General features: G+C 43.7%; 2 protein-coding genes across 3 annotated transcripts in view; one reads left to right on the forward strand and one right to left on the reverse strand.

The window, feature by feature from the left end:
* Positions 1-11,357, forward strand: AVPI1 (arginine vasopressin induced 1). Of its 2 annotated transcripts, XM_074233201.1 has the most exons (4): positions 1-152; positions 725-787; positions 6,909-7,196; positions 8,313-11,356. In XM_074233201.1, the coding sequence occupies exons 3-4, from the start codon at positions 6,919-6,921 to the stop codon at positions 8,467-8,469; spliced, it is 435 nt and encodes a 144-aa protein (XP_074089302.1). In that variant the 5' UTR covers positions 1-152; positions 725-787; positions 6,909-6,918; the 3' UTR covers positions 8,470-11,356. The 2 variants fall into 2 exon arrangements, with proteins under 2 accessions (XP_074089302.1, XP_074089303.1); XM_074233202.1 differs by lacking the exons at positions 1-152; positions 725-787 and having other exon boundaries at positions 6,913-7,196; positions 8,313-11,357.
* The window catches only part of PI4K2A (phosphatidylinositol 4-kinase type 2 alpha), a 22,625-nt gene continuing 14,016 nt past the window's right edge, over positions 5,882-14,490 (reverse strand). The window contains exons 8-9 of the mRNA XM_074233200.1: positions 14,314-14,373; positions 5,882-12,871 (exon numbers count right to left, since the gene is read on the reverse strand). Coding sequence (XP_074089301.1) covers positions 12,710-12,871; positions 14,314-14,373 — 222 coding nt within the window. The 3' untranslated portion in view covers positions 5,882-12,709. The remainder of the gene's footprint in view (positions 12,872-14,313; positions 14,374-14,490) is intronic.

Consider the following 14,490-nt stretch of genomic DNA (forward strand, 5'->3'; position numbering starts at 1 on the left):
TCCCCGGAGCCGGGCCGCGGCGGGCTGGGGGCCGGCCTGCTCCTCCGGCCGAGCCGCGGCTTTCAATGGGACACTGCGAGTGAGCCGGGCCGCCGCGTCCCACAGCGCCGGGGCTCGGGGCCCCCCTCTGGCGGAGCCGCGTCGGCGGACGAGTAAGAGGCAGATGCCTGGGGGGGGTCGGGAGAGGGAGGAGCCCCGGATCCTCCGGAGCCCCCAAAGGGAAGGGTCCCTCCGGCGCCTTCCGGCCCGCTCTCGCGCTCCAGAGTCCGCGGAGCCGGGCGCCGGCGGGCGCGGCTTTGTGCGCTGCCGAGGGGCGCAGCTGGGCGCGGGCCGGGGAGGTCGGACCCCAGCGATTGTCAGGACCCCCCCCGGGTCTTCTGAACCCTGAGGCTCCGGAGCCGGCGCGCAGGCGCCGCGCGGAACCCGCAGATTGCGGCGGGATGAAAACGGGGAGCCTGGGCTGGCCCGCACACCCCGCTGAGGGCTGAGAAGCCGGCCAGTGCGGGGGGGGGGGGCTCCAGCCCCGGCCGCCAGGGAGAGGTGGGCCCCATCCCCCCATCCCCTTAGTTCTATGCCAGTCTCATGAGAGCACCGGAGCGGAGCCCGTGGGCATCCTGCTGGGATTTCTGACCGTTCCTCCCTGGCTCCATCTGGAGCCGATCAACAGAGACCGCTAATCGATTTCCCGAAAGATTTCAAAGCTCTTCCTTAACTTCCCTTCTAGAGTCTTTTGAAGAGGGACTTGGAACCCATACAAGCCCGGACTCAGAAACAAGGAGGTCCTAAGGTAGATGAATCAGTTTTCCTGGTCTCCCTTTCTACTCCGCTTTAAATCTCAAGCCCTACGTGTTAGTGGAAACAATCTGGTCCCGCTGCGGTTCGTAGCCCAGGGTCGAACCTGGCAGATTCTGAATTCTTGAGTGATTGAGCCTCTCATCTGAATGTCTATCAAACCTCCTTGACCCCTTCAGGCCGGTGGCTCCTCTTACTGAGGCACAGATAAACTGATAACCTATTCTTTGTCCTAGTTTCCCCAATGGCATTGACAAAGGAATCTCCCCATAGTTTGTACCCTGGTTGTCCAGGTTGACCGGAGGGGCCTACTGGGAACACCCCAGCATTTGTGAAGCCAGGGACTTGGAGAACTCTGGAGGCTGCTGGGATTGTCTAGTTCTGGCATCGATCCAGAAGCATTTTCTACCCTCTGGCCCTGCTCCTTGCCCTTAGAGAAGTTATAGCCATCACAGGAAGTAAGAATTTTATGGAGTTCCAAATAAAAGGATCTAATGACCTTCTCATCCCTCTAGATAAACACCACAATCCACAATACCACTAGAGTCAGAAGGGTCACATTTATACTTACCAAATTAGAGCTCATACAGAGATACAGAGTTGGAAAGGACCTTAGGAATCTTCTATTTAAGCTCCCCTCCCTCTTTTTTAGAAGTTTAACTTCCCTAAAATCTCACAGGTAGCTAATGGCATAATCTCAAATCCAGCACTCTTAGTTTTAGTAGAAATCTGAGTCATACTGTTTTGGGTCTAGATGTAATCTTTTATTTGAGGGTGGAAGTGGGGAGTATATGGTTAGGAAGGGTGTGCCTAAAATCTGGGCTAAGAGGCTTGTTCATACAGGCCACTTGTAGGTAATGACTCCCAAGTTGCCCATCCTTGGTATTCAGGATCCCAAGAAATATAATCTTCTGAGGTTCCTCCAAAGGAATTTCATTCCAATTTCATTTTACAGAAGAAACAGACAGAGAAATTAAATGACTTGCCCAAGGCCATGTAGCTAACTAATGGCCAAACCTAGGTTCTCTCCCTAAAACCACTCTCACCTTCCAAATTCAGTTTGTTGACTTGCTGTAGACAGATACCCAGGTTCAAAACAGACACTGCTTATTATGCAGTAACCATTTGTTGTATGAGCCATCAAAGGCCTCCTGACTAATGGATGATTATTTCCCTTCTTTCCTAGTGTTTTTCCATTTCCACTTTGGGGAAATGTTATCTATTTCATAGCATGTTAGATTCAGAAACAAACTCTGAGGTTTATAGGAGATTGTTATAAAGAAAAAGGAGATATGAAAGATTTTTTTTTATTCAAACCATTTGCTATTTAGTCAGTAGTAAAGAGTATGTATCTCAGGGTAGCTAGGTGGCACAGTGGATAGAACACCGGGCCTGGAGTCAGGAGAACCTGAGTTGAAATTCAACCTTAGACAATAATTACCTAGTTCTGTGACCCTGGGCAAGTCACTTAATCCCACTGCCTTGCAAAAATCAAAAAAGTAAAGAGAATGAATCTCCTAAGTTATCAGAATGTAAACTTCTTTGTGAATAAACTGAATTTTCATGATACAAACTACTGCTAGGGAAGCAAGCATTTATTAGGCACCACTCTGTGTCTTAAATGCTGGAGGTACCTAAAAAAGGCCAACACCCCCCCCAAAAAAATAACCAGTTTCTTCCTTAGAGTTCAAAATTAAATTGGGGGAGAGAAAAAATACAAATAAATAATAATAATAATAATAAACCATGTCAAAGATAAATTTAAATACCCCCATTTTATAGCTAAAGAACACCCTGCTAGCATCTGACCTGGCCAAGGGCTTTTGAGAAAGAAGTGGAGCACTGGAAGCTAAGCCTCCTGCTTCTCAGTCCCCTTCTAAACATAACACTGTTCCCTTATTCTGAAGAATCTGAAAGAAACTGCTGGTAGTTTTCATCTTGCAAACAGACACATTCAAAACAAATAATAATTTATGGCAAGCGAATATTCAGGAATGCTGATTCCCTTTAAGGGCAGCACCAGTCTTGGAGTCAAGAGGACCCACGTTCAAATGTGGTCTCAGACACTTACTGTGACCCTGATTTCCTTGCCTTTAAAAAAAAAAAGGGAAAGGAGGGAAAAAAAGAATCTGCTTTCCATTTCACTTATTGATTTAGTTCTTACCTTCCTTGGAAGAAGGTTAGCTATTAAAAGCATTTGGTGGGTCTTATTTTCATTCCCTAGGACAAGATTTGAGCATTTCCTCAACAGTCCCTGAGGCTAAGCAGTAACCTATCATAGTACTCTGTAGATAGATAGCAGGCAATGAATCAATGCTTATTATTGATGATAATGGGATTTCTGAAGAACAGAGATGCTAGGCCTGGCACTTCTTTCACAAGTGACAGTGGGAGAGAGGTAAAGCTCTCAGAGACCAAAGAACAGTCATATGACCATTATGACCAAAAGGTCATAATCTACTATGGCCAGCTGATGGTGATAATGAGTCTCTTTAGCCACAGTTGGGTGGGTTCAAACAGTTTCTCTCTAGACTAACAGTGCTTTGTCAGCAATAACCTTGGAAAAGGCCATAAATAAGACCTCAGTAGGAATAAAGCAAAACTAACCCGAAAATCTTCTGTAAGAACTTGTTTTCACTTTTCCTCCTAGAGATCTAGAATGTAGACAGCCCGGGAAGTTATTTCTGACCTCAGGTGATCTTTACAGTTAATAATAGTAGCTCACTAGATACTTTTTTAGGCACTTTTAAAGTTTGCAACACAATTTCTTAACAGCAAGTGTGAAAAAGGAAGGGCAGGTCTACTCTACAGATAATTTGAAGTGTCTTGCCTATGTTAGGATTAAAAAATTATTAGAATTAAATTTAGAAATAGGAAAAGAGTTGGATCAGATTTGGAATTAAATAAAGAGCTGCATAGATAGTCATACCCTTGATCCTGTCATCACCACAAATGAGCCACTTCCATAAACTCAGAAAGTGCCTTCTCTGATCATAATCTGCCTTTTCCCTCTAATTTTCACTCCAAACCCTATTCTTTGCTCTTCACCTTGACTGCCAATCCCTCAACTTCCTTTCCTAGGCCATTCCCTGTGCTCTAGCTACATTCTCCATCTTTCCAAATTTTGACTTCTTCATGAAATAGTTCTACACTGTCCTTTGAGTTTCTTGTTTACTTACTGTATTAAAGATCTTGCCCTGCTATGCTTCAACCTTTGAGCACATCTTCCAGTCACTGCCTTTGTTCCTACACACTGAATAGAGAAAATCACAAAACCATGTTGACTGGGTCCACTACAGATTTGTTAATGTAACCTCAACTGGATTTTCACTGCCACAAGGGTAGCTAGGTGTCTCAGTGGATAGAATGCCATCCCTTCTCCCCACCCTTTGCCAAGAGTTCCCTCATCTCTTTTATTCATTTTATGTCACCTAAATGACTTCCAACATTATATCCTCCTTTACCCCATCTCAAATGAGATTCTCCTCCTTCCCAAGGCAAATCCTACTAATGATCCCATTCCATCATTTCTCTAATAGACTGCTCCCCTTTCTCATTTATATTCAATCTCCCCTTTTCTACTGCTTACTCCCTACTGCCTATATCTCCCCATTCTCAAAAAAATCATTTAATCTATATATCCCAGATAGTTATTTTCTTATATCTTTCCTCTGTTTTAGCTAAAGTCCTTGAGATCATCATCTACCATATGTGCCTTCACTTCCTTTTTACTCTTTTAACTCTACTCTTTGACTTCTGTCCTCATTCAACAGAAACTTCTCTCTCCAGATTTACTCACAGCCTCTGAGTTGTCGGATCCACTTCTTTTTTTTCCAAGTCTTCAACCTTTTTGACCACTCTGAAGGCTTTAATACTGTTGATCACCTTCCTCTTGATGTACTCTTCTCTAGGTTTTTATGGCACTATTCTCTCCTGGTTCTTATCCTTCTCAGGCTCCTTTTGCTTGTGTCATGGATCCTTTTCCTCTTCCCCCTCTATACTATTTTACTTGGAGATTCTTCCAAACTCCCATGGATTCAATTGTCTTATCTATGCTAGTGATTCTCCAATCTACTTATATACAGCCCTAACCTTTCTGCTGACTTCCACTATCATCTCTTCATCTGCCCACTGAACATCTTGAATGAGCTGCCCATAGACATCTTAAACAATGTGTTCAAAACTAAACTCATTATTTTCCCCCTTTCCCAACCTTCCCCTTTCTGACTTACCTATTCCTATTGAAGGTACCAGCATTCATCTTCCCGAATACCTAGGCACACAAAGCTTCCACTTCATTTTGCCAATCTGTAACACTGACACTGTGACCCTGTGACTCTAGTTCATGTCCTCATTCCTTCATACCTAGTCTACTGCAATAGCTGCTCCCTCTGCCCTAAGTTTCTTCCTATTTGGAGATTATGTATGTATTCCCTCTGAACTTTATCATCATCATCAAGAATCTTAGATGGAAACTAAGGATACAAGGCCTGGCAATGATTCTTTTTGTCCTGATAATCTTAAGACTAGAAGATGTTGGGACAGAAGGGAAAGGAATTTTAGGGGAAATTATCCAATATAATCAAAGTGCCCAAGTAGACATCTATACAAATGAAGAGGGGGAGGGTTGAGGAAATCAGCTGATAATTCAATCTCACTCTCCCTAGAGCTGGAACACACACACACACACACACACACACACAAAGAGATTTGGGTATAGAAATACATTTCAGTCAACAGACCCCATGCAGTAGGGAAATAAGAAGGAAAAGGGAGAAGGGGTGGAGAGGTGGGGAGAAACTAAGAGGTAGGAAGTTTAAAGAAGGGCTCAGGATTTAAGTAAAACAGACTCTAAAGATATATAAAAAAATATATAAAGCTTTCTTTTGAGGTGGCAAAGAATGGGAATCTGAGGGCAATCATAAACTGGGAAATGGGTGAATAGGTTACAGTATATAAATGTGACTGAATATCATTATAAGAAATGATGGGGGCAGCTAGGTGGCATAGTGGATAAAGCACCGGCCTTGGAGTCAGGAGTACCTGGGTTCAAATCAGACACTTAATAATTACCTAGCTGTGTGGCCTTGGGCAAGCCACTTAACCCCATTTGCCTTGCAAAAAAAAAAAAAACCTAAAAAAAAAAGAAAAAGAAATGATGGCGAGAGTTGTGGAGAAACCAAAGAAGTTATATGACTGATGGAGAATGAAGTGAACAGAATCAGGAGAACAATTTATACAATGACTACAATATGGCCAAAGCAAACACTTTGAAAGAATTAGGGACTCTTCCCACTCTTCCACCTCCTGGAAGGGATGGAAGTCTCAGAGTGCAGAATGAGACAAAATACTTTCTGGATATGGTCAATGTGGAAATTTGTCTTACTTAACCAAACACGTTTGTGATGGGTCTCAGCTTTTCTTAGTTCTTAATTGATAGGGGAAGGGGAGGAAGGCTAATAATGAAGATTTTTCCAAGTGAAACAAATAGAATTTTTTTAAAGAGTTTTTCTCTCCCCTCTCTTCCATCCTCCATCCTGCTGAAGGTCTGTTATGCCTCCTGACTCACCCTGTTACCTCTAAGATCAAATATAAAATCCTCTTATTTGGCATTCTCTCTCCCATTGCAGTCTTCTAATACTTTAGACCTTGCCTCCCTCCATCCAACCCTCTCACTCTGCAAGGTAATACACTGGCCTTCATGCTGTTTCCTGAACAAGTCACTCATCTCCCAACTCTGGGCATTTTCACTGGCTGTTCCCCATGCCAGATATGCCCTCTCTCCTCATCTTCACCTAGCTTCCTCCATGTCTCAACTAAAATCCCCTATTCTACAGGCAGTCTTTCCCAATCCCCCTTAAATCTAATGCCTTCTCTGTTCTTTCCTATTTATTCTACTTAAAGCTTGTCTGTAGTTTTCATGTTATCTTTCACATTAGACTGTGAGTTCTTGACAGCAGGTTCTTTTCTTTGTATCCTCATGCTTGGCATGATGTTTGGCAGGTGTTCAATAAATGTTTACTGACAGGTGATCAGATGATTCAGGTCTAGACTCTGAAGCCCCATCTTCTTTTCACTGCCACCCAAAGCTGACAGAAACCTTGTTTTTCTCCTAGAGAGCCTAAGATGGGCACGCCAGCTTCTGTGGTTAGCGAGCCATCCCCAGGGCAGGCACCGGCAGGAGTCCGGGGACGAAAGCAAGCGTCTGCCAACATCTTTCAGGATGCGGAGCTACTACAAATTCGGGGCTTATTTCAGCGCAGTGGTGACATACAGGCTGAGGAACGGGCACAGATAGTCTGGGAGTGTGCTGGGGATCAGAAGGTGGCTGAAGCCTTGAGGCAGCTGCGAAGGAAGAAAAGACGGCCCCTGGGCCATTCACCACAGCACTGCAGTCGACGTAGGTAGGTCTCTGAACATGGGTAACGAATGATGGAGGGGCATTTGTGGAAAATGAAAATCCTCGTCTTTATAAGTCACAGTCTTGAACCTCACCCCACAATGACACTGCCTTAAGATTTGGGAAAGACATGGAACAGGTTTCTGTATATTGTTTAATAAAAATAATTTTTAAAATGAAGCAGCTTTAAGGGCTGCAAAGCACATATGCTGTTTTTTTGTCCTTATTCTCAAAGAATGCTATGACATCAGGGAGTTGATGCCATGACATCACATGAGTTAGATTTGAGTGAGGGAGAGCTGTGCTAAGTCACCAGTCTCACTTTCTTCTCCAGAGCCATCTGGGTCCAGTGATCAGATTTGGGTCAGGATAAGTAGAGATAGCCCTGGATGTGAGGCAATCAGGGCAAAGTGACTTGCCCAAGGTCACACAGCTAGTAATTGTCTGAGGCTGGATTTGAACTCAGGTCCTCCTGAGTCCAGGGCTGGTGCTCTAATTGCTGCACTACCTAGCTGCCCTCTAACCCCCACCCTATGTGTGTGTGTGTGTGTGTGTGTGTGTGTGTGTGTGTGTGTGTGTGCGCGCGCACGTGTGTGTGTGTGTGTGTGTATATATATATATATATATATATATATGGGGGGGAATATATAGTATATGTGAGTGTTCATGTTTGAGTTTCACAACTCTGAGAAAGGTGCATTGCCTCCATTTTATAGATGAAGAAACTGAGTCTAAGTTATCAAACTATCAAGTTATATGAGGCAGGATTTGAACTCAGGTTTTCCTGGCACTAACTTCTTTCTGAGGCTTCTTGTACTATACCATATAGCTGCCACATTTCAGCTCTGGTCGCTGGGCAAGTTCAATCTAACCACGGCCCCAGCCTATCCAGTGAACAGATTTCTCAGCAGATCTCAACAGAGGGTATCTCGTGAGCCAAGAACTAGAGATCCCCTATCAGCCAGAGAGGAACCAGATGCCTTAAGTGGGTAACCACAGGTTGTGGTGTGGGCAGCAAAGCTCTTCTGGAGCCAGCATGACCTTGGTGTTTTTGAAGAACTTGAAATGTCTTCCCTGCTAGTGGGATGACTCAGCTACTGTATATACTTGTTCCTTACAGAGCACCAGAGGATGAGTCTCCCCCTGCTGACCCATCAAGCAGTTCTGTGGAGTTGACCAATGGGCAGCAACACCTGAACACAAGAACAAGTGCCAGGAACCGACGGAGCTGGAAAAAGACAAGCCCCACAAGCTATCTCCACCAGATTAGACACTGACCTGCTGAGAGTGGCTGGATTACCCTCCCCAGGAATCCAGCTATCCCCTGAAGGGAACCCTCTGAAGAGATGTGGGGAGGCAGAGAGAGAAGCAAGGCCTGAATCAGCCAGCCATATCAGAGCAGACAAAGGCTCTAGATGAAGGGGCAATTCCTGCCTAAATTCTCAGTTAAGGAATAGGTGGGGAGCTTCTACTGATCTCTTCATTGTCTGGGAACTTTTTCTTCCCCAGAATGAGTGAGAACATTAATAGCCCGTCATTAAACAACCCCATTCCTTCCACTCTTTTTTTTTTTTAGGTTTTTTTTTTTGCACGGCAAACGGGGTTAAGTGGCTTGCCCAAGGCCACACAGCTAGGTGATAATTAAGTGTCTGAGACCGGATTTGAACCCAGGTACTCCTGACTCCAGGGCCGGTGCTTTATCCACTACGCCACCTAGCTGCCCCCCTTCCACTCAACACTATAGACATTCCTCAAGATTTCTGATGGACCCAGGCTCATCCCAGGATGTCAATAATAATTCATAGCACTTTAAGGTTTACAAAGCACTTTACTTACAACAACCCTTTGAGGTAGGTAGTGCAAGCATTATTTTCTCCACTTAATAGATGAGGAAACAAAGTCAGCAAGGTTAATAGACTTGCTCATGGTCATACAGCTAGGTGGTGTCAGAACTAGGATTTAAACCCAGAATGTAGCTCTGGGTTCAGCACTCTTTCCACTGCACCAAGCTGCCTCTTTCTTTGCCTACTGCTAAAAAGACAGGGGCAAAGAGAATACTCTGGCTAGACTTCCCTTGAGTGGATGGGAATATTTAATAATAAAAACTTCTCAATAAAGCACAGTGTATTTGTCATGACACAGGCTAAGTACTGATGGGAGATTAGACTTGGAGGGATGTGGGACAAAGATTCTAACAAGCAAACCTGGCCTTTCAGGCAAGCTGGCACTCTTAGGGACCCCCCACTCTGCCCAATTCATCTTTCTTTTCCATTTCACAGAGGTGAGAGGTCTTAAGAGAAACATAAAACCCTGAGGCCTTGGTAGGAGCTTTTAGATTAAACATGATCAGGTGAATGAAATATCAAACTGATGTGACCAATGACAAGTGGGGGGCTATTTCAGTTCAGACAAGCAAGAGTACAGTAAAGTATAGCTCCTGACCAGGAAGCGCTTTCTGTGGCTGACCACTGGAATGGTGAGATCACTATCTCAGAGATCTGCACTTCCCCCACATAAGAGGTAAGGGCTTGTTATCAGCTCTCTCCAACAAAGACCATTCCCATTTCCAGCCAGGTCACCCCCATGCTGTCTGCCATAATAGCTTCCATGGGAGAACACTTAGCTCTTTATTAGTTGAAGGATCTGCTAATAATCACACCCTCCCATTCACAGCCTATCAGGTATGGAAGGGTCCCTACCTGTGTCAGGCTACCCTTGAATGACCAGGAACAAAGTTGAAAGGAGCCTTTAGCATTTTGTTCTTTCAGTCTTGGGTGTTTCACTTCTACTTTAAAAACTGATCCTGGCTAAAAAAAATAGGTCAAGTTCAAGAAAAATTCCTCTTTTCTCTTTGCCCTAAAAGCATCACTTTCCCTCTTATTAAGAAGGCCAGGCGAGGAAGGCTGGAACTGAATTCATGTTATTTTGTACATTTGCATTGTTATAAATATATTACATACAGTTTCTACAGTGCATTAGAACAATACATGGGGGCAGCAGCAATCACAGTAACCAGGACTTCAATTCTTTTCTCCTTAGTGCTGGGCAGGGGGGAAGCCCCTAGCCAGCAAAGGGTCAGTTTGCTCCATTTTATTCAGAAGACTGCTGATGGATCTCTGGTTCCTTCCGGTCCATTCAGGGCAACCTGAATCCAAGCCTCTAAGACTTATAATTGCTAGGGGCTGGGAAGAGACCCTATATTTATATCACTGCTAGGGGACAGGAACTAACACCCTCCCCTGTCTCAATTGTCTTCTGATCCTATCCATCTTGAACAGAAGGATTTAACCATCCCCATTTTAAAACTTCAAGGGCTCTCCCCATTCTCCTAGGGGAGGTAAATGGGGGTGGATGGAAAGGGAACTTTACATATGCATGTGTATTTATAAATAAATACACACATAAGCAAAGGTCTTTTTCCTCCAAAAGGTCTTTTTACCTGTAGAGAGTTTGGAGCTTGGTTCTAGTTTCCATAGAATTGGGCAAGTCAGCAATAGAGACCTCTAGTCTCTATGGAATCACCCACCTTTGCAGTATAGGTCACTTATTTTCAAATGTGTTGTCATCCAGCCTAAGAATCAGGACAGGATTGCTGATTGGGATTGTCAGTGCTAGAGAGCTAGGCTGTCCCTGTCCTTGGGGCCATGCAGATGAACTTCCTAACAGAAAACAAAATTTCTATGGCAGATTGGTTCTTCCTAAAGCACGAAGACCAAGCCTTGTCTCTAAGGAAGAAGAAACTGGACAGGCTGAGGGTAATCCTTTCTTTGGTTACTGGTCAAACCATCAAGAGAATTTCTTTGCAAAGCTAATTCCACTCTTCATAACAGGAGGGTGCTGGAACCCAAAGAATTGTAGTAGTATGGTGTGCCATCCTCAAAAAAAGAAGTCAACAATTGCAGGGGATACTCCACCATACCAATGATCCAAGAGCTTTTGTGTGGAAAGGAATCTGACAGCATTTGGGAGAATGGCCACATGAAGGCAGACCGCTAGAAGCATTAATTAGGAAGGGTGAATTGGGGAAGGCAATGAAAGACTCCTTCTTTTGGGGCCTAGTTTCTTAAAAAGCAAAGAGAAAAACCATCCTATAGAGAGAGAGAGATGGAAAGAAAGAATATTGCCAACACTTCCTGCCTTCCCACTCTGAAAGCATATCGCAATGAAAACAATGAAGGATTAAAATAAAATTCATATTTTCTTTCTTGTACTTCCATACCTTCTCCTTAGGAAGAGATAATAGGAGCAGAACAATGGGGTGGACAAGACACTAACAGTCAAGAAAAGGAGGAACTTAAACCCTTATGCTAACAGTCAAGGCCAAACATGAAATGTAGACAAAGTGAAACAAATGGCAGGATAAGAAGCTTTCTCAAGGACTGGACTCCTCTAAGAAAAGAGTGGGAAAGACTTTAAAAGTCTAAGAACCTATCAGAGAGTTGAGACTAATAGTTTTCTCAAGGGAAAAAGTAAATTTTAGTTGCTAGAACTGAACACACAAGAAAGTGAGGTTGGGAAAGAAATATGGGGAAGGATGACAGACCAATCAAAGCAAGGTCCCTTAGGTTTCAGCAGTCATAAGGACAAAATGACTAAAATTCCCAGGATACACATTAGGTCATATGGAGAACTGAATGCTGGGAATGTTACCTCCCTATTAAAATAATAAGTCTAGCCATCACTGCCTCTGCTTGAATCACAGTTGCACAGCAGGCATGAACTGGAGAGGCCGGGTCTACAGCAGGGTTGAGTCAAAAGGGCCATGAGGGCTTAGGCAAAGCTGTCTTGGGGCCTACAGTTAAAATAAGACTTTGTAAAAACAAAACAACAAACGTGCCAGCAGATTTTGAAATAGATTAGATGCCACTGGTGAGGAGGAAAGGGAACACAGAGGACTTTCCAGTGGGTCATGGTGGGCAGGAAAAGAGCAAGAAAAGGAAAGGTATGACTTTTCAGCTCAAAGTCTCAGAAGTATTAACCACTTTGATGCACTGTGACATGATCCCTCACCTCCATGGTACCCAGGAAAGGAGTAGAGTACCCAGGTCACTTGAGGTTCACCCAAGGTTATTTCTGAACTGGTATCATGCTGTGAATGTTTTTGGGAGATAATGTTCTGCCAGGATATTGCTGCTAAGGTTTAATGTTTTAGGGTGTTTTTTTTTTCTGATGCAGAATATAACAAGAGACAGGGAACTGCAACAGAGTATCTGGGATGGTACATTTCAAAACCTACAGCTGGTGAAGCTAAATGAGGTGCTCACTCCCTAGTACCCCAAACATTCCCCTGCAGAATTCTGATCTTACCCAGAATGTAAAAGGCAACACCAGGGCCTAAGATTGCCCTAGGAAGTCTAGTGGTGGTTCTCCCCATATTTTGCAAAGCTCTTTGGCTCTACCAGAGGGGAAGGGCTCTCAGGTATGATTCCACCTGCTTTGCTGGCTCATCTCAAAAGCTGCTCCCCAGGCTCCCTCCCAGGCCCCAAGTCTGAGACAGCATCTCATTCGCCTGTAGGGCTACCACCAGGAGAAGAAGGGCTTCCGGCTCTGAAAGCTCTGTGTGTAAGACTCGCTGGAGCTCCGTTGGTGGGACCGGGCTGTCTCCACAATCACAGGTGGCATCTGGACTAGATGAAGTGGGCTCTTATTGTCTTTCAGGGCTTGGCTTAAATTCAAGATCTGTAAGAAAAAAAAGGAACTAGGTAAAGGGAAAGTTGAGGGATTACTTTAGCTTTCATCTAAAGGGGAATATCAGATCAACTGGTCCATCTAGATGTATAAAAGCCAACTAGAAAAAGAGGGGAAAAAAACCCTTATTTTTCCATTGGGTTACAACACTATCTTAACATGGGTAAAGAAAGGCTACTTCACTCTCTATTTGGAACCTCCCCTTTTATGAATATTGAATGAATAAATGAACGAAAATGCATTTATTGAGCACTTAAAGAGTACACCAAGCATTGTGGCCACAAAGAGAAAAAAAAAGCAACAAAATCTGTGCTTTCTCATCATAGGCTTTGCACCCTTCTAGAGCAACACTTGATTTCAATTCATAGAGGTAGAGATCTGGGCCAGGGGCACCAGCAGACATATCCTGGAGGAACAAGAGCAAACAAGAAAGCTCCCAAGCATATTCAGCCTAAAAGCATAGCTTGGATTTGCTGTCATGAGCACATATTTTCACTCTTGTTCCACACAGAATTACTACTATTCCTCTTCTCTGGTGGGATGGTTAGAAGGAAGGCTCCAGTCATTTCTTTAAACCAAATTGGGGGGGGGGGGGGCTAGATTTTTGACAGAGAGGTGCCTAATCTTTTAAGAATTTGAACTGAGAAACCTAAGAGTGAGATCTCTTAAATTTCCTTTCTTGGAACATTTCTGCTTCTATAGGTGAGATCAAAGAACAAGGGAAAAGCCATATGCTACTTCCAAGACTAAGGCAGGCTCTACAAAGTATTAACTTTTCTCCTGAAGCAATGTTAACTCTTAATAGGAATGAATTAATTTTCCTAATTTGCTTGGGAACTTATAAAGACCCTACATAATTTTAACTAACCTCAACCACAATCCTTTTAACCTACCTTTTTCTCAAGGAAAAGCAGCTACCAGTAAAACCAAGTCTTTATTTCACCTGAGATACCAAAGGCTTAGAAGTATCTGTATGGATAGTTATCAGTGCAGCTAGAAAGCCTATTATGCTACACAAAGCTGAGTATCTGATCTTTCTATAAATAAAGGAGCAAGCTTCTCAAAAACTTCAAAATTATCTTCTAGTCACTTTGCTGAGTTGAAAAAGACTTGGCGTGATGGTGATGCCCCCTGTGTTTCTTCAGCTATCTTTGACTATTCAGACCAGGATGTAGAAAGTGAAGCTAGCTATAAGCAAAAGAGAAAGACAGAGAATGGCTGGGGTGTGTGACACCAGGGCTAAGGAGTGTTGATGGAATGATGACTGGGCTTTGTGGATCACAAAGGTCCCCTCCTACATTGTTTGGTATATTAACACGAATCCAAAAAATGCTAGAAGATACTTGCTAGATTCATTCGCTCAGCATGACAGATTGGCTAATCATCCCAAAGAGAGCCTAAAGTGGACCCCAGAAAGTGAATTCTAGGCCTACCTGTCCCCGCATAACAGCAATTTGCTTGTGAAACTGGCCCCTGTCAAAACCAGGATCTTTCTGAAAGACAAACAGAATGAGATGAAACCTCCTGTAGCAAAGCTCCTTCCCTAATTAGAAAGTTCTTCCTAATAAAAACCCACCCCTGGCTTTATATATTAAGGTAAAGTCACATCA

Source organism: Macrotis lagotis, chromosome 4 (assembly GCF_037893015.1).
Source record: "Macrotis lagotis isolate mMagLag1 chromosome 4, bilby.v1.9.chrom.fasta, whole genome shotgun sequence".
In the NCBI taxonomy this organism is placed as follows: Eukaryota; Metazoa; Chordata; class Mammalia; order Peramelemorphia; family Peramelidae; genus Macrotis; species Macrotis lagotis.

Excerpts from the sequence above, each read along its gene's own strand:
- AVPI1 (XM_074233201.1), top strand. The coding sequence starts at position 6,919 with ATGGGCACGCCAGCTTCTGTGGTTAGCGAGCCATCCCCAGGGCAGGCA. Across the intron at positions 7,197-8,312 it reads CAGCACTGCAGTCGACGTAG|AGCACCAGAGGATGAGTCTC; the intron begins GTAGGTCTCTGA and ends TGTTCCTTACAG.